Source organism: Eptesicus fuscus, chromosome 24, assembly GCF_027574615.1.
Source record: "Eptesicus fuscus isolate TK198812 chromosome 24, DD_ASM_mEF_20220401, whole genome shotgun sequence".
NCBI lineage: Eukaryota > Metazoa > Chordata > Mammalia > Chiroptera > Vespertilionidae > Eptesicus > Eptesicus fuscus.
Genome location: NC_072496.1, coordinates 9,163,563 through 9,182,702, shown reverse-complemented (window position 1 = coordinate 9,182,702; position 19,140 = coordinate 9,163,563). Strand labels below are relative to the sequence as shown.

The window sequence follows — 19,140 nt, the reverse complement described above, 5'->3', positions numbered from 1 at the left end:
GTGATTGAGTAATGACTAAGTGAATTAACTGATTATATTAAATGTTTTAGTACATGTGGGCGGGGGGGGGGAGGGGGGAGGTTGTCATGAGGGTACACGGCTCCTGCAGTCAGTGGAAGCTTTCTGGAGGGTGAATGTTGAAGTACGTTCAAGAATGAGGGAGAATCGGTTGTTTCTCCTGTGCATAAGCCAAGCCATCCCTTCAGGAGTGGGCTCTGTTTGCATGAAAATAAATGTTGATATTGTCAAGATTTCAAATCAGAGAGTCAGATTCCTCCCAAATTAAGCCAATGAGTACTATTCTCGAAGCTGCTACTGTCAGCAAACCAAAATAATGCGATTGCTTCCCTCTATCTTTTCAGAGCTCAATACCCCATTGAAAGAAATTAACATTTACCCCCCCCCCCCCCACACACACACAGGATTACCCTTGAAGCCAAATTGTCCAAAAGTGTGCTGGCCTTTCTCAAAAAGTAGTGAATTGGCCCTAGCTGGTTTGACTCAGTGGATAGAACATCGGCCTGCAGACTGGAGGGTCCCGGGTTCAATTCTAGTCAAGGGCACATGCTCGGGTTGCAGGCTCGATCCCCAGTAGAGGGGTGTGCAGGAGGCAGTCGATCCATGATTCTCTCTCATCACTGATGTTTCTCTCTCTCTCCCTCTCCCTTCCTCTCTGAAATCAATAAAAATATATTTTAAAAAAGTAGCGACTTGACTATCCTGAGAAGTCTTCGAAGACAGAGATGTCGGAGAATGAACTGTATTGTTGTGGAGTAGATGGCTTCTAAGTGGCTTTCTAACGCTAGTATTTCATGCTACTGAGGTTGCTCACTCAAAGTCAGGCGGATGTGAGAGATGGTGCTCATAGGCAGCAGAGTGAATGTTTAGTTCCACATCTGTTAATCCATGCAAGTCCCTGCAAATAGTTACATTAAATGCAGTAAAAACATGAAACGCATTGAAAGACAAGATGGGCTCACACAAGTTAAGCTGCAGTTTCTCTCCCTAGCTCTATTGTTCAATTTCCCTTCCCATCAGAAGTTGGGTTCCGGTGGCCTCTTGGATCTCCTAGAGGTCTGTTGATGTCTGAATATGCAAATAGAGTTCCCAGTGTTTTCTTATCACTTCTGCAATGTCTCTTAGGAGGGGGATGAGGTGTCTTTCCTTCGTGTCTAAGCCAAATCCTGAGTTGATTTACAACATCATTCTTCAAGACCAAGATTTCCTCTAGCTATAACTTTGCATCTAGACTGCTATTTCTTTTATTTATTTATTGCCCCCAAACGATTGGGTAACACCAGTGACTTCTGCCTCTATCCACTCCCCGATTGGCTGCTTTCCAGGGACAGAGAGATGAATGGATCCTTTTGTGCAGGGAGTTTTGTAATTCAGTGAAGAGCTCAGAGCCTTGCCAGAGGAGATGTGTGGGTATTTTGCACACAACATAGATAATGTGTATATGTCAATAATGGAGTGAAGGTAACATTCAGGCATCAGTGTGGGTGGTAGCTCAATGATAGACAGCTGTGTCTCATTGCCAATATATTAGGAGCTTTTTTCTAATTCAGTAAGGAATGGTTGTTGGTCTGTTATTTAACGAAAAAATGTGTTAAAGCAGGGGATAGTAGAAACGTATGAGAGAGAGACAGAGAGAATGAAGATCTTAAATATTTTAACTTAAAACATACTAGTATGTGTATATATATGTACATATATATGTATATATGTATATATATGTACAACACAACACACACAATTTACACACTGAATTTTTATGAGACAAAGGATTTGTCTTTGACCATGGCTCTGCCTACTGCCTGCCAGTCCTTGTATTTTTTCCATGAATCACATCCATATTGAATCATCTACTATTTCTAGTTTTTATTTTCTTTAAAGAAGATAAAACTTTCAGGACAGTTGCAGCCTGAATGCAGCATTCTTCTAGGCTCTCATCCTATTATTCCTCTTGTTCTTTCTTTATAGCTGTCTCTGCCACATCGAAAATTAGAAAAAAATATAACTTAAAATTTAGCTTCTAACTATACAATTCAGTGGCATTGAGTCCATTCACAATGTTGTACAATTATCACCACTATCCATTTCTACAACTTTTCCATCATGCCAGACTTCGTACCCATTAAACAATAATTCCCCATTACCCCTGCCCCCTGGTAACCTCTATTCTACTTTCTAGCTCTATGAATTTGCCTGTTCTAGATACCTAGGATAAGTGAAATCATACAATATTTGTTCTTTTCTTCCTGCCTTATTTCCCTTAGCACAATGCTTTCAAGATTCACCCATGTTGTAATATGTGTCAGCATTTCGTTCCTTTTTATGGCCGAATAACATTCTAGTCTATGTCTATAATATCAGGAGTCCTCAAACTTTTTAAACAGGGGGCCAGTTCACTGTCCCTCAGACCGTTGGAGGGCCGGACTATAGTTTAAAAAAAACTATGAACAAATTCCTATGCACACTGCACATATCTTATTTTGAAGTAAAAAAACAAAATGGCAAAAACACCCGCATGTGGCCCACGGGCTGTAGTTTGAGGATGCCTGGTCTATATGTTCTTTTGTTTATCTGCGTATCTATGGGGGACACCTGGGTTGTTTTCACCTTCAGCTGTTGTGAATAATGCTGCTGTAAACATCGGTGTACAGGCCCCTGTCTGAGTCCTGGCTTTCAGTTCTTGTGGGTCTAAACCTAAGAGTGGAATTGCTGGGTCATATGGGAACTCCCTTTTGGAGGAACCACCAAATTTTTCAAAAAACAATTTTTTTTTTTTTTTTTTAAAGCAACGTGTCTTGATGAAGACACTCCACTCGGTTTCCCAGCACAATAACTCTCCTGACTCCTGGGCCTGTATTTCATCAGTTTTTAGACCATGTAATTAACTTGTATAATTACAATAGCAAGTCCAACTGTCATAAACAGGATTAGAAACATATACGGGGCGGGGGGGGGGGGGGGGCGGCACAGGGGGGTCCTAAGCTATGGTGACAGGAGAAAATTTGACTTTGGGTGGTGGGCACATGGTGAAATATACAGATCTTGTATCCTAGAAACCCACACCTGAAACCTATATAATCATGTTGACCAATGTCACCCTAATAAATAAATAAAAAGAAACATATACAGTTGATACCTGCTAAGCATATAACTCAGCTGGTGAGGCCAGAGTGCTTGGAACCTTCTAGACTGTGGCTTCCCAGCAGCGAGTCCCAGCATTCAATGGGCAGCAACTAATGTATAGTCCAGAGCTAATGGAGATATTGGCCAGTCTGGCCAGTTAAATGGACACTAGTCAAGAGAGCTTCTACCATTCAATTAAATGTTCTTTCTTTTTTTTCTGAAAAAAGCTGTATTGTTTCATTTGGTCCAATGCATGGGAGAGGGCTTCAGGGCGGTTAAAGAATGGCTAGTAGTTTTGGGGAGAGACTCAGGTAAAAGCCAGAGACCAGGGGATGCAGAGGGGACCCCCAAAGGCCTCTGGGCTCCACAGGCTCCTAGTGGTACTTGAGGGGGAGCCTCTCGAAGAAATACTTGCCCAGCCCAGCCTGGGGGCCATCTGTGGAGGTGAGTCAAGTGTGGCCCATCTTCCTGATGAGTTTCACCTCCTCCTCCTCCAGGAAGTGGTTCTGCAGGAAGTCACAGAGATCAGGGGCTGCATGGGCAGAACCAGGGCCTGCAGACCCAAAGGGCCTGGGTCAGGCTCCTCGCCAAGGCCAAGGCCAGGGCGGCTTCCGTGGCCCTGAGTTTTGCCCCCTCATCTTGGGGAGGCCTCAGCACATCCTGGAAGAGAATGCGGCCACTGTGCTGGTTTAGCATCCTTAAGATGCTCAGGCCCTCACTCTTCTTTCCCACCAACTCGAGGGAGAAGTGGCCCCCGCCCTTGAGAGCCACATGGTCAAGGTCGAAACAGAAGCCCAGAGAGAGGTGGGTGTGGAGCCCGCAGAGGCAGGGGGCCAGGCGGGTGACGGGGCCTCCACCTCGGTAGTGGAATAATTCTGAGGAATTTGGGAGCGCGTGGTTGTTTGCAGTAAGGAGTTAAGGCAGAAAGAAAACAGGTGTGTTGGCTGGTCTGGGAGGTGGCTGTGAAGGAGGTGACTGATGAGACGCATTGAGGGGCCCGAGGGTGGGAGAAAGGGCGTCCCTGGGTCTGTCTGGTCCAAACACTGTTGGAGCAGGAGACAGACCCTGCTAAGTGTTCTTTGTCCTGTAAAGACGGATAAAAAGATTTGGGAACAACTGTGGCTCTACAGGACACAGCTGTAGATTCAGGACTATGAACTCTCGGTACACGTGTTGCTGGGAGATTAGAGACAGGGAAGACTAACATAGAATGAGAAGTTGACCGATCTGGTCATTTTTGTATGGACTCCTGAATTTAAGAACGGACTGATGGATTGTCTTCCCTTACACTTTAATGCAGTGGGTGAAAAATGGAAGATAAATGGAATAGGGAGGGTGTGCCTATTCTTAGAAAGAAGATACCTTTGAAGTGGAGATTGGAGACTCTGAGAGGCGATTAGAAGGTTTTCTAGCACAATCACCAAGCTGTAGGAGGAGTGCTTTCATACAGCACCATTCATCCTTGTTAGAGACCCACGTGATTAAAGGTTTGGGTATCAGCTACAGGAACTGGGTTTATTTAGCTTAGAGAGAGAGAGGCAGAGAGCGGGCATGCTGAGGGGGACTTAATAATAGTCTCCAGGACTAGGAGGGTTATTCTCTGGCTGATGGAAAGCAGCTGTTTCCTGTTTGCACGGAGGACTGGATCAGAAAGAGCGGAGTTAAACGGCAGCAAGTGGGTTTAAGAACTCCTTGGCCAGAAAGTTCGAGATGGCAAACCCGCTAGACCCGTGGTCGGCAAACTGCGGCTCGAGAGCCACATGCGGCTCTTTGGCCCTTTGAGTGTGGCTCTTCCACAAAATACCACGGCCTGGGCAAGTCTATGTTGAAGAAGTGGCGTTACAAGAAGTTTAAGTTTAAAAAATTTGGCTCTCCAAAGAAATTTCAATTGTTGTCCTGTTGATATTTGGCTCTGTTGACTAGTGAGTTTGCCGACCACTGCGCTAGACCAAAGCGACTTCCACGTTTCAGCATGAGGCGGCAGGGCAGCTGTCTTTCTTGGGTGGTTTCAAATGGCTTGGCCTTGAGCTGATAAAACGATGTAGAGGACTTTTCACCCACGTGACAATATGAAATGGTCCATTGTCAGAACCTACCAGGGTTCGTTCTGCGGCTGAGGAAACACTTACCTCCTAAAGGCTTTTTACAAAGAAAAATATTTATATATTTACATTTACACTTATATTTATATAATTTATATTTACTCATGTGCATATATCTCATAGATAGATATCATAGATATATCAATATATAACCTATGTAAAGTAATTCCACAATGAAAGCAATGTTTTATTTTAGACAGTAGGTCTAAGTGTTAAGGATAGGAACATTAGGAACATGAATAAGACACACTGCTAATCAGGAGCAAAGCAGATACGCAAAACATAAAATAGCACATTATAGGAAGTCAGCAAGGGGAAGGAATTTAAAGACGGGAAAATGAGTCCTGGGTATGTTAGTCCCTTTTCAGGCAGCGAGGCAGATGGAAATGCCCGAAAACTTCCCCACCATCATTTCATCTTTGCTACCCCAGGTGAGGTTAAGTCTACCCTTCACTCCCAACTGGGTGCGTGGTATGGTATTGGCCCGACGGGGAGAGTTTTCAAGGAGAGGTTGGATTTCCAGAGGAAACACTGATGTTAAGCTTTGATTTTGAAGGCATAGGTTCGTGTCAGCATTAACTACGTATGCATTCCACGTTTTATATTTTCCCCTTGCACCAACATTTATTATAATCTCATTAAAAGTCTTTGCCTCCATCACTGCATGTTCTGTGTCGCCTGGACCAGGGTAAGGGCAACTCGTGTTGCAACCCTGACTCCCACAATTCTCTGGTCTTCAAACTCCAGCACCAAAGTGGGAAAATGATAGGGTTGCTCTGTGTTCTCTCTACCATGATTCTTTGTGAGACACTGGGCGACACTAAACCTCCTGGAGTTTATTTTGCTTGATCTACCTGACAGCAATGTTTTGAGGATTAAAAATAAATTAAATAACTCGTGCCAAGCCCAGAACCCAGTGTGCCCAGCCCTGAAGTCCCGTTTGTTTGCTTCCTTTAATTCACAAGGAGCATCTCACCTATTGGGAAAACCACGATTAGATTCTGTCCACATTGTGGGGTTTGTTGGACCTTAGGGGAAAGGCCTGAGGAATAGGGTTTGTCTAAAAGTCACACCAGCACCTCAAAGTCCAAGTGTATGAATCTCTTTCCTTTTGCAAACTTAATCCAGAAAACAACCACAGGCTACTATAATGCCAGATACTCTAGGAGGCGTCTGTGGCCAAATGACCTGAGACCAAATCATATACAAAGAGAAGAGAAGTGCATTTAAAAATGGATGGGAAGATTCTGCATGTTTGTTTTACAAGGAGAGTAAATAAGTCCTGTAGACGTTCAGATAGTCATTCAATTCTGTCAAGGGCTGTGCTTTAAAAGGACATCAAATTGAAGACACATCCCAGGGAAGCTTAGGAACCTGCTGGAGAGACCGAGGCCATCTGTATGCAATGACCATGGAAGAGTTAGACTCGATGCCAGGAAGGGCAGTAACAGCCACATAGGGCTGCCCTGGCTCAGTTGGTTGGAGCGGCGTCCCACATGCCAAAGGCTTGACCGGTTCGATTCCCGGTCAGGGCACATACCCAGGTTGGGGGTTTGAGCCCCAGGTGGGACATGTTTCTCTCTCACATCGATCGTTCTTTCTCTCCCTATCTCTCCTTTCCTCTCTCTAAAATCAATAGCAAGCAAACAAACATAGGGCTTGAACCCCTGAGTCCTGAGGAAAGGTAGGATACGGGTCTGGCTATCGAGTTAATACAGCGCTAGGAGACGTAAGATCTTGGTTTGACTGGTTCAGAAAACACTGTCATTTAAAGAAAGAATTAAAACCCCCCACAAAAACCCTAAAATGTCCACTTCTTACAGAAATCCAAGAACATGCTGCAGGTGTTCTTTGTTTATTGGAAATAAATGCCTCCTTCTAACTCTCAGCGTTCAGGCTGGTTTTCTTTCAAACCCTCACTATGCTCCCGGCCAAATCCATGCTCAGTCCACAGGATATGGAATATCTTTATAAATCAGAACAAGTCACGCTGAGAGCAAATATCCCAGCTCGAGACTTACCTCAAAAGCCGAGGCATGCCGCATTTTCTAATGCCAGTGAGTTTCGGATCCAGGGTTAGGACCTTTCTCTGTTTATTAGCAGATTTATAATTCAGAGGCCCACAGAGGGCGAGCAGGGGTCCTCTGAACCGGACCCCTCCCCACATCCCAACGCCCCCAATGAAAGAAGTCGGGAAGCAGAATAACAAAACCATTAACTTAATAGCGTAGAATTTATGGCCGGAGTCTTGCAAAGCTTATGTCAGCAAAGCAAAATAATGACTGTCACTTTCTGTTAGACACTTGGCTTTATGGGTCCTGTCACCTTTATCATAACACACAGCTGATTTAGTGGCTCTGGTTCTCATGGCGGATGGCCTGGTGTTAGGCTTTCCTGCACGTGGCCATGTGTTGGAGAGGATGCTACATGTAGATAACACACGGGAATACTCCCGGCCATGGCTTCCTCGTGCTGTCTGTATGCCAACTGAACCCTTCCCCTTGCTCTTCCTTCCCCTAGATTCTCAAATCCAAGGATTTGACGTCTCCAACCCAGCGCTACATCGACAGCAAAGTGGTGAAAACAAGAGCAGAAGGGGAATGGCTTTCCTTCGACGTGACCGATGCTGTTCACGAATGGCTCCACCACAAAGGTTACACCCACCCTCTGTTTTCCTCCCTAGATGTCCAGCGACCCTAAGTTATTGCACGTTGACTGCATATTTAAGGGCATAGACGCTCATGCAAATGACCTCCTTGGCTTCATGTTTTCCAGACAGGAACCTGGGATTTAAAATAAGTTTACACTGTCCCTGCTGCACCTTTGTGCCGTCCAATAATTACATCATCCCCAATAAAAGCGAAGAACTAGAAGCGAGATTTGCAGGTAACTGAAACTTGGTCACGTGAGGTGGGGGAGCGGGGAGGGCCTCTGTTGACAATCTTGTGGGTGATGACGTCAGTTTGCAGGTGAAAACGGGATTGTTTGGTGAGGCCTGGGGAGTGTCATTTGTTTGGGCAGAGATACAGTTGGAGAAAGATACTCGAAGGCAGAAAGGATCGGAAGAAAGGGCTTGGTTCCTACTTTATGCTGCTCGATGCCCAGTGATGACTTAGCAGTACTAACCTACTGACTCAACAAACCATTACGTAGTTATTTTAAGCATGTAAGCAAACCAATTTTCCACATAGGCTACTATTGCCAACGAAGAAGATAGTGTGTATTTAAGGAAATCCCCCAAACCAATGTCAGGAACCCTTAACTGTATTTCACAAAGAAGAAAGCCCTCTCGCTCCCCAGCCCCTTTAACTAACCTTCCATGTAAGGGAACCACTTCACTCTTTCTAGCTGGTGACCAATATTTTGAGTTCCTTCCTTATCACACTTTTATAATAGTGTATACACTCCTAACAGGGCTTTAATTTCCCCCAGGCTCTTGCTCACCTGGTAGTGAACTAGCCGAAGGTCAAGGAGAATGAGGAGATGCCCACAACGTAGACTTCCCCCTCCTCTCTCATCATCCAATCACGTGCTAGATTACGAGTCCCTGGATGGTGAGAGGTTGAGAGGGAAGTGGGTGCCGTATGTGGTTGTGGCATTGGCCCCTCACCACCGGGTCAGGATGCCCCTTGCCCTTCCCTAAGTGACACCACCTGGGACCTCCATCCACTTGTAGAAGGCTACAGTGGCCCCAGCTCATGGAAAAATACTCCCAGAGGTCAGGAGATTTATTTCAGCCTGTAACCTGGTCATGATTCTCGAGGGTGTGGAGATTAAATGCTTAAACTGGCATTCTCCTGAGTGAGCTTTGGGGAGCTCCAGTTTCTAAATCTCAGATGGAATCAGGAAAGTGTTGAGGATGCCATGAAGCCAATGAAAAAGCCCTTTCTTCCCAGCTTCCCCAAATAGCATTAGGTAAGGGTGACTTCTGTTTCATTTGAACCGAATTCACTGCAATTTCGTGTAAGTCTTCCTTTCTGTTCATTAGGAAAGTTTTGAGTTTAGTACTCCCAGGAAGACAGGGAACCAGAGAGGGACAAGGCAGGTTCTATTGCTGTGTGTTTGGTCATGGAGGGGTTTGAACACAACGTGAACCGAGGATTGACTCAAATTAACTGCCTGGATTGCCCTGGGACTAGAGGTCAAAGACTTCTTCTGTAGCGACTTTCATAGCCAACGAGCCCTGTCTTGGACCCTGACCTGTCTTCTGACAAGAGCCCCATTTAGAAGTGTTTGTTGTCACCTGCTTAGCCCTGTTGCGCCATATCTATTTCCGTAGGGAATGACTGTCGCCAGCTGATGCTGACGTTGTGGTCATCACTGCTATTTGTGACAGTAGACAAATGAAAAAAAAAAAAAAAAGAAAGAAATATGGCTGATGATATCTGATGAAGGTAAAGCTAAATGTTTATTACCCAAATGCATTTTTTCAAGGTATTGATGGCACCTCCACATATACCAGTGGTGATCAGAGAACTATAAAGTCCACTAGGAAAAAAAACAGTGGGAAGACCCCACATCTCCTGCTAATGTTGTTACCCTCCTACAGACTGGAGTCACAACAGTCCAACCGGCGGAAGAAGCGCGCTCTAGACGCAGCCTACTGCTTTAGGTAAAGAACACAGAAATACAACCAAGTCATTGCGCCTGGTAACTCCTTTACTGCCTCTGCCCATCCCCTGACTACAAACGGACTTGTCCTGTACTCATGGCTTAGGGTCCGGTATAGAACAGTGTGGCCATTGCATTTCATAACATCATTCTTCCCACGGGCTTAGTATAGTTATTTCTGTGTTGTATTCATCATCTCCATCATCTCTTGAGCAAGGAATAGAGTATAAAGGGAGAAAACTAGTCCTCTGAATTCCCCCCCCCCCCCCGCAATCCCTCTGAAGCAGTTTGGGGCTGAGGAAGAAAATAAACTGGCTGCCCCCCCTCCCCCCCAGAGCAAATGGAAGTTTATCTGAAGAATGTGGTGGCTCCCTAATTAGGGAGGCTCACCATCTGTATGAGCCTTTGTCCTCACTGCCCATGGTCATAGCGCTTTCACAGTAACAGAGATGCAAGACGTGGAAGAAGAATGCTATTTGTCATGTCTTTAGCTACAGAATATGCGAGAAGGGCGGGCACATAGATTTATTTCCCATTCCCACGTGAGTCCACAGAGGGGGCAGTGTGGATGTTCTTCCGTGGTTTCTTACCAAGCCTGAGAAAGGGAAGCCTCTTTCTCTCTTTCCAGAATGGAGCAGCGAGGGGTCCTCACTGATAAAGTGCTCAAAGGGTCAGAGTTCACAAGTATTTGGGGTTGCTAGGGCCAGTATTTGCATGAAATAAGACTCCATGTTTCCCGATCTTTGGTTCATTCCTAGATCAAGGAACATGACATGAAAGAGAGGATTTGTTTTCAAAGGAAAATGCCTTAGATGGAGCTTAGAAAAAAGCTGTTGTACGTCCTCCTTTCTATTGGAAAGGGCAGTAGAGGCTGGCTGGCAACACCGTGCAGCGCTGGTTGGAAAGAGGTTGGTCTCCATCAGCCACCTCTCTGTTTATAGCTAGTCATTCAAGGGAGAGGCTTGATTTTCAAGATCACAGACACGGGGTCAGGGTAAAGAGTTGAAAAGGGAAAGTCCTCCCAGCAAATCACCATCACACCCCATGGTGAAAGCCATTTAGGTGACAATGAAACCATTAAGAACTGGCCCCGTGGTTTGGCTAATAGATATTTGTTGAATAAACGAATGAGTCACTTTCCTGGTTTGGGATGAGGGGCAGGAGGGAAATCCACTTTAAAATCTCCGTTGCTCTTCTTTTAACAGAAATGTGCAGGATAATTGCTGCCTACGTCCACTTTACATTGATTTCAAGAGGGATCTTGGGTGGAAATGGATCCATGAACCCAAAGGGTACAATGCCAACTTCTGTGCTGGGGCATGCCCATATTTATGGAGTTCAGACACTCAGCACAGCAGGGTAAGTACTTGGTTGGCTCGTCTCTTCTATTCTTGGGTTGCTAATGCGTACCTGCTGATCACAGCTGACCCTTGAACAATGCAGGCATTAGAGGCAGTGATTCCAGATGCCGTCGAAGATATGTGAAACTTTTGACTCTTCCAGAACCTAACTGGTCATCCCTCTGTGTCGGCAGGGTATTCATCCCAGGATCCTTCATGAATATCAAAAAATATAGATGCTCAAGTCATTTATATAATATGGAGTAGAAGCGTGCCTACTGTCAGTCCTTTGCATCTGTGGTTGTTTGAATCCACCGATGCAAAAATAAAAATTATGTTTAAAATAAATAATGCCAAACTTGAGAGTTGATGTGAAGAAAAGGTGATACAGAGGGCTGACTGTATATGTATTGAAAAAAAAACACATATAAGTGAACCCATGCAGTCCAAACACGTGTTGTTCCAGGGTCAACTGTATTCCCAAATGAATTCTGATCATCCCGGTGCCTTCATCAGGTGATAACGTTGAAAGAGAGAACACTGAGGATTCAGTAGATACATTGGCAAAATGAGTCACTGGAGTCTGACAATTAGAAAGTGATTTCACTTCTTTGAACCTCAATTTCTTATCAGCAAAAAGGAACATCTCTCTTAAAAATCATCCTTAAAAATGTTTTAATCTTTATTGTTGAAAATATTACAGATGGCCCTTTTCCCCCATTGACCCCCTCCACCCCGCACCTGCCCCCCCACCTTCACCACACTATTGTTAAATAAAAAAAATTATGTTTCAAATAAATAATGCCAGACTTGAGAGCTGATGTGAAGAAAAGGTGGTGCATGTGAAAATTATTTGAAAATTAGTATTTCTAAGCCTTTTAAAATGTAAGCCAAAGTTAAGTGAGACTCTGAAAATGTTATCAAGTTACTTTAATGAGGATAGAGGCCAATTCAGAAGGCAGGTCCTAGGTTGGATGCTGGGGGTTCCCAGTCCAGATGAGCAAAGAGTTTTCTATTTAATAATGATATTTGTTCAAATGCTGCTTCTTGGTGTCTGATGAGGGGGAAGGACTTCATAACACATTGCGGACGGATCACGAGAATTCTCGCTTTATATTACACAGTGTTTTACAAAGTATCAGACATTAAAAAGGTATTAGCTTGTAAGAACATGTAAGAAATAACTTCAAAATGCAATGGGTACTTAATTTTAAAGCGTGCCTTTAACATTTATGTAAAACGTTTTTTGTACTCGCTCAATAGAAACTTATCTGGCCACTGGGTAAAGCTAGCAATAAAACTACTGGTCCGAAATGTGATAAGTTATCTTGTCCAAACCTGTCACTCTTCTAAAGAAAGGGGAGCCCAGCTGGTGTGGCTCAGTGGTTGAGCTTCGACCTATGAGCCAGGAGGTCACAGTTCAATTCCTGGTCAGGGCACATGCCTGGGTTGTGGGCTCCATCCCCAGTAGGAGGCATTCAGGAGGCAGCCAGTCAGTGATACTCTGTCATCGTTGATGTTTCTATCTCTCCCTCTCCCTCCCTCTCTGAAACCAATAAACAATATTTTTTTAAAAAGAAAAAGAAAGAGGATGTTCATGTAGGTGATGTTCCCCAAATCAAACAGCTGGCGACAAAGCGGAGCTTGGGAGGTAGACTCCTGGCTTTATAACTAGGCCTCTGTTGGCTCCGTGTTGTAGAGTTTCCTTCCTGAAATGTGGCTACCCATTGGGGTTATGCCTCTGCAAATCTCCTTATTAAAGAGGCATTAGAAAGACTGCCTTCCCTGCAGGGTAGGAAAATGAATCTACTGCCAACAGGATCCCATAATGCATTCAGCTGCACTTCAGGAGCTTCGGGGTTATCAGTTATGTTAGACAATCCCTAGTATCCAATTCCTCTTTACTTCCATAAGACAAATCACGTGTTAGTGGAACATGGAGTCTCTTTGTTTATAAACGGCCACCTAGGCAAGACTTTAAATTGACAAACTAGGGCTCTCCTTCCCTCAGCTGTTTGCCCAGCTCCCCTGTAGATTTTGGCACGTGGGGCCGGCCATGCGCTTGGCCATGTGAGGGAAGCTTGCTCATGCCTGTCCCTTTGTCCGGGCTCTCTGGCCAGGCGGCTTCCTCGGGGCTGTGGCAACAGTAGCTGTAATGTGGGCAGGGCCCCGTTGCCAAGTAGAAACATAATTCCCCCTCCCAGATACACAGAGGGAGTGTGTGAAGGCAGAGACCTGCTTGTTTTTCAAGGAGAGAGGAAGAATAACTGTCGTGGTCACAAATATGTGGTTTGGACAGTTACCCAACGAGCCAGAGGTAGCTTAAGAAAGTGGCCAGTGTTGCTGCGCTCAACGGATCATCTGTCCCGGGAGAAAAAACTTGCAGTGAATCTCGAGGAAAAGGTCACTCGCTGTTTGGCTAACACATTAATGGCATCCTTGGAAATGACTCCTTATCATCACCGGGGAACCTGTGTACTGCCGTCGGTCAAAGTCACATTCCCCTCTGATGGAGAGCGGGGTTAGCCCTAGCCCATTTGGCTCAGTGGACAGAGCGTTGGCCTGGGGACTGGAGGGTCCCTGGTTCGATTCCGGTCAAGGTCACCAAGAACCTCGGTTGCAGGCTGGATCCCTGGCCCATTCTGGGGTGGGTGCGGGAGGCAGCCAATGGATGTGTCGCTCTCACATAGCTGTTTCTCCCTCTCTGTCTCTCCCCCTCCCTTCCACTCTCTCCAAAACTCAATGGAAAAATATCCTCAGGTGAGGATCGACAAAAACAAAAAAGAAAAGAAAATTGCAAGCAAAAATAATTTGCATTGCCCATTCAGGGCTACGACTGTTAGGAATTTAAAAATTAATTGCCTTCTTTTGTTGTGGTCCTTTCTCCCCGGTGCCCTCTCAGGTTCTCAGCTTATATAACACCATCAACCCGGAGGCATCCGCTTCTCCTTGCTGCGTGTCCCAGGATTTGGAACCGCTCACCATCCTCTATTACATCGGCAAGACCCCCAAGATCGAACAGCTGTCCAACATGATAGTGAAGTCTTGCAAATGCAGCTAAGATCCTTGGGAAAGTGGCAAGACGGTAACCACACGATGATGATGATGATGATGATGATGATGATGATGATGATTTGACCACAACATAACAAGTTTGTAAGGAGAAACCCAAGAGAGCCTTGCTTCGTCAGTGTTAAAATAATCCTTTGAAAAGCGGTACTAGTTCAGACACGTCGGAAGTGTGCGTTCTGTTTGTTAAAACTGGCATCCGAAACAAAACAAAGCAAAAAAAAAAAAAAAAACAACACAAAAAAACAAACGCGTGGAAGGCTTGATTCTACATTGCACCTACTCTGTAAGTGAGAGAGACAAGAAGCAAAACCTTTTTTTTTTTTTTAAGGAAAAAATAAATAAACACTGGAAGAATTTGTTAGTGTTAATTATGTGAAAGAAAACAAAACACACACAAAAAAACAGGAAAATCCCGTTAAGTGGAGTTGTACATATGTTCCTACCCCAGGCCTCACCTGATTTGTCTGTATTGCTATGCAATAGTCTCCCTTCCCTGTTCCTACTCTTAGAGTTAACAGTGAGTTATTTATTGTGTGTTTCTACATAATGAACATTTCATGGCCCTTGGAAAAGAAAACAGGTGTATAAAGTGGAGACCAAAATCCTTTGCCAGAAACTCATGGATGGTTTAAGGAACTTGAACTCAAACGAGCCAGAACAAGAAAGAAAAGGAAAAAGAAAAAAAAAAAAAGAGGTCACAGGAGCGGGATGAAAACCCAGGTGAGTTCTTCTGTGACCACACAAGTCTGTGTTGAGATCAAGACCCTGAAAACACATGCTATGTCCCAACTGCCCGAGGAAGCATCTTGTAAGGTTCAAAGCCAAAAGCCTGTTAATAAAGGAAACTTTCCGTCCGAAGTCTGGAAGGGTTTTTTCTTCTTTGTCATTGTAAATGCTTCCCTGTCAGGTTAGCCCACCAGTGAGAGGTTGCAATGCTTTGATTCGTACTGGTCAAACTTCAGACATGGAAGTCTTGCTGTATAGTTATGCTATAGGTTTTCTTAGTTTCCGTATATGTAACCATACCTTTATTATTACAATAGATGGGTGTAGAAGCCCGTATCATTGGAAACACATCAGCTGATCTTTTTTTTTTTTTTTTTTTGGCAAACTATTAAATCAAAACATTATCTACTTGGCTTGTAATGTATAAATTTTTACCAGATTTTTAATGTTCTGTAATAATGTCAACTATGATTTAGATTCGACTTAAATTTGGGCTTTTTTTTTTTTCTACGATCACTCTGAATTGTGTGTTTCCTTTAGCTGGCTAGTATTTTTTTTGAGTAAAGCCCCTAGATTTTGATTTGCACTAAAAATACATGTGTTATAGTATTTGCTCCACTGTGCTTTGTACATTGTCTATTACGATGACATAAGCTACCTGAGTCCACCTGTCCTTTTTTCCTTTTGCAAAAGAGATAGATTTGAGAGTTCAGTGGTCTTCCTTCATCTTCAGAGCATCACTTCTCATCAGTTCAGACATTAAAAAGCTCCTGTTTTAGGAAAAACTGGGGAATAGTATAGATACAGAGATCATCGAGGTGAAATGTTTTCATTTTAGCAAGGGCTCGAGGATCTGACCGAAACCTGGTGACAGTTAAGAAAGGTTTCTCTCGCTTGGTTCAATCAGAATTATTATTACCACCCAGCAGCCAGTTCACAGGACACATCTTTTACTTTAATCGGGCTGTTGGTGTTCCGAGTGAGGGGAATGGAAAGATTTATCTTCTCATTGATTTTTTTTTTTTAAGGGAGAGAAAAGAAAACAGGTCAGTGTAAGTCATTCAGCTTATTTCACTGAGGTTAAGATATTTAAAAAAATATGTTTTTATTGATTGTAGAGAGAGAGGAAGTAGAGAGAGAGAGAGAGAGAGAGAGAGAGAGAGAGAGAGAGAGATGGAAATATCGATGAGAGAGAAACATCCATCAGCGGCTTCCTTCATGCCCCCTACTGGGGATCGAGCCCACAATCCGGGCATGCACCCTGATTGGGAATCGAACCGGTGACCTCTTGGTTCATGGGGTTGATGCTCAACCAACCGTGTCACACTGGCCAGGCTGAAGTTAAGATTTTCATAGATGTTCTGTGAAGGTTGAGAAGGCACAAACCAAATTCTCCCGTGATTAAAAAAAAAAAAAAATACATTTTTCCCTGTGAATGAGAGTTCGCTGCCATTTACTTTGCTTCAGTAAATGATTTGCTATGTCACTGCCAAGGAGGTCACCTCATGTCACAGTTTGTAGGACTTGGCAGTTGTCCCTTAGTTAGCTTTAAGCTCAACACGCATAGGTCTCACAATGGGATATTTGCAGTTTCACCTAAACCGCAGCACAGTGAGGGTAAATCCCGAGAGAAGCTGTCTGCTATAGTCGGCTTCTCTGTTTTTGGAATTTCCTGACCGCTGATGAAAGTGACGAATTGGATGGACAAGTTGGAGAACTGGAATGGCAGGAGGAGGTGGGAGGCTCCAGTAGCGAACAGCCCTTGTGGCGGATGGAACCCAGTCCCGGATTTGAGTGTGTTGATTTCTTTTCTCTTCCACTTTTCTATGAATTCTATGTAAATCCCTTTTATTTCTGCAGGTATTTTCTTCTCAGAAATGACATTTTGTTTTGTATTATGTTGTCTTTCCTCATGAATGCACTGATTAATATTTTAAATGCTCTATTTTAAGATCTCTTGAATCTTTTTTTTTTTTTTTTTTTTTAGTTTGGGGGTTCTATAAGGTCTTTATTTCCCATAAGTAAATATTGCCAGGGGAGGAAAGGGAGGGGGAGGGGGAGAGAAGGGGGAAATGTTAGTATGTGGGGGGTGGGGGGGGCGGGGCGGTTTTTATGTGTTAAGCAGCAGTACAATTTTATGGTTGACATGGTTTTAAAAAAAAATGGAATATAAGAATAGCTGTTTTGTATTTTGATGACCGATTCCGCTGTATTTTAACACGATGTATGTCTGTTTTTGTGGTGCTCTAGTGGTAAATAAATTATTTCCATTACACATCCATGTGTTTTTCCTGTTGTGGCGCCGTCACTGAGACTAGAAAAGGCCTCTGAGGCTATGACAATGCTCTCAAGCTGCACATGACTGTACCCGCCCCCCCCCCCCCCCCGTGGCTCCCCAGCCCCCCCGGCCCCCCACGATCCTCGCTTCAGAAATGTCATGCTTCCTAGCTCAAGAGCCAGGCCTTATCTCTCAAGCGCTGAAGCAAGCCCCGTGCCGTCTTTGGAGTCTCTTGTTTATTGCTCTTTGTAATTGTCTGAGATGTCGTTTGCATCCAGCTTGACTGTCTACCAGAAAGAAAGAAAAAAAAAAAAATGCAGCGAGATGTTTGGGCCAGGCTTGGGCTTTCTGGTTCTGTGGTCTGCCAACCCCAGGGCCAAAAGAACCGGTCTAGACAGCATCCCCTGTAGCCCCATAACTTGGATCGCGGCGGAGCCAGCCAGATATAACAAGAGCCACGTGCACTTTGGGGTTGGTCGTTGGGAGCTGCCACTTCTCTCTTCATTTCACCCGCACCACGGCGCCGAAAAAAAAAAAAAAAATCAAATCCCATTTCCACAAATTTCCTTGGCTGTTCCCCGCAAGACCAGACTTCGCAAGGGGGTTGCCAAACTCTTAATAAATAGCACTAATAAAAAAAAAAAAAGGGATCGGGGCTCCATCTGGTTGTCTTGCTTTATCTAATGAAAGCACCAATGCGGGCCTGTTGTCGAAACAGCACGCGGAGACGAACGGTTCAACGCAAACGTTTAGGTGGAAAGGGGAAAGGGGTCCTTCTCTGCCGTCTGCGTTTCTGGTTTTATACTCAATGCAGAGCGAGTGTTTCACTTTAAAACAATTAGTGTGTGCTTCTCTGCAGAGAGCCAGCTACAGGCCGATCATCCCAGCCCATTTCCCCTTATGGGCTGATTGAGAAGAGGAGGGTACCAGAGGGGTAAGAAAGGAAGTCACCTAACAATGTGAGCAAAGCTGTCAGCCACTCGGAGCCTCTGTGTCTTTCTCTTTAAAAGGAGGACCACCTGCCTTCCAGGGTATTGCTTGTTCAATTGTTTTGTTGTTAAGTGAGCGGACACATGATGATCAATAATGGTAGCCTTCATACTATTTCCCAACCTATTCTGTTTGGGGGATTTATGGTAATCCTGTTGCAATGAGCTTCTTAAAAAGGAAAAGTTTTTATTGATTTCAGAGAGGAGGGGAGAGGGAGAGAGAAACATCAATGATGAGAGAGAATCATCCATCAGCTGCCTCACGCATGCCCCCTATGGGGGATGGAGCCGTAACTGGGAATCGAACCTGACCTCCTGGTTCATGGGTTGACCCTCAATCACTGAACCACACCGTCTGGGCAGCAATGAGCTTTTTATATCCAGGCTGGAACCTGGGCCATACTTCTCCATCTTGATACTGAAGGTGTAAACCTCCCCAGACCTTAATCTCATAAATAGATCAAGCCATCAGTCACTCCTGAGAATATTCTGTGAACCCTATTTGTTAACCTTCTGGTTACAAGACTGACCCAAAACTGTGTAAAATAGTGGGGAAATGTTCATGTTATGCTTTGCTTAAAAGTCCACCAACTAAGATCCAAAGTGAAAGAGACCACGTGGCCAGCTGAATGACCTATGTCTTAAGACAATGATAATGACAACTGTGGTTTGCTGAGCACGTACGAGGTACTGTTCTCTGTTAATCTACTGAACCCCCCATTTCACCCCTGGGATGTAGGTTTTCTTTCTTTCTTTCTTTTTTTTTTTTTAAGTAACCCCATTTTACAGGAAGTGAGCAGACTCTGAATGGTTACATTACATGTCCTACATGTCCAAGTGCTGGGGTGGGGGGTGCCCACGGGAATGGCACCAGGTGTTAGACG

General features: G+C 44.4%; 1 protein-coding gene across 1 annotated transcript in view; it reads left to right on the top strand.

The window, feature by feature from the left end:
* Window positions 1–15,359, top strand: part of TGFB2 (transforming growth factor beta 2) — a 58,935-nt gene extending 43,576 nt beyond the window's left edge. Inside the window, exons 3-7 of the mRNA XM_008149823.3 lie at window positions 7,761–7,893; window positions 8,016–8,126; window positions 9,675–9,852; window positions 11,057–11,210; window positions 14,094–15,359. Coding sequence (XP_008148045.1) covers window positions 7,761–7,893; window positions 8,016–8,126; window positions 9,675–9,852; window positions 11,057–11,210; window positions 14,094–14,252 — 735 coding nt within the window. The 3' untranslated portion in view covers window positions 14,253–15,359. The remainder of the gene's footprint in view (window positions 1–7,760; window positions 7,894–8,015; window positions 8,127–9,674; window positions 9,853–11,056; window positions 11,211–14,093) is intronic.
* Window positions 15,360–19,140: the final 3,781 nt, after the last annotated feature.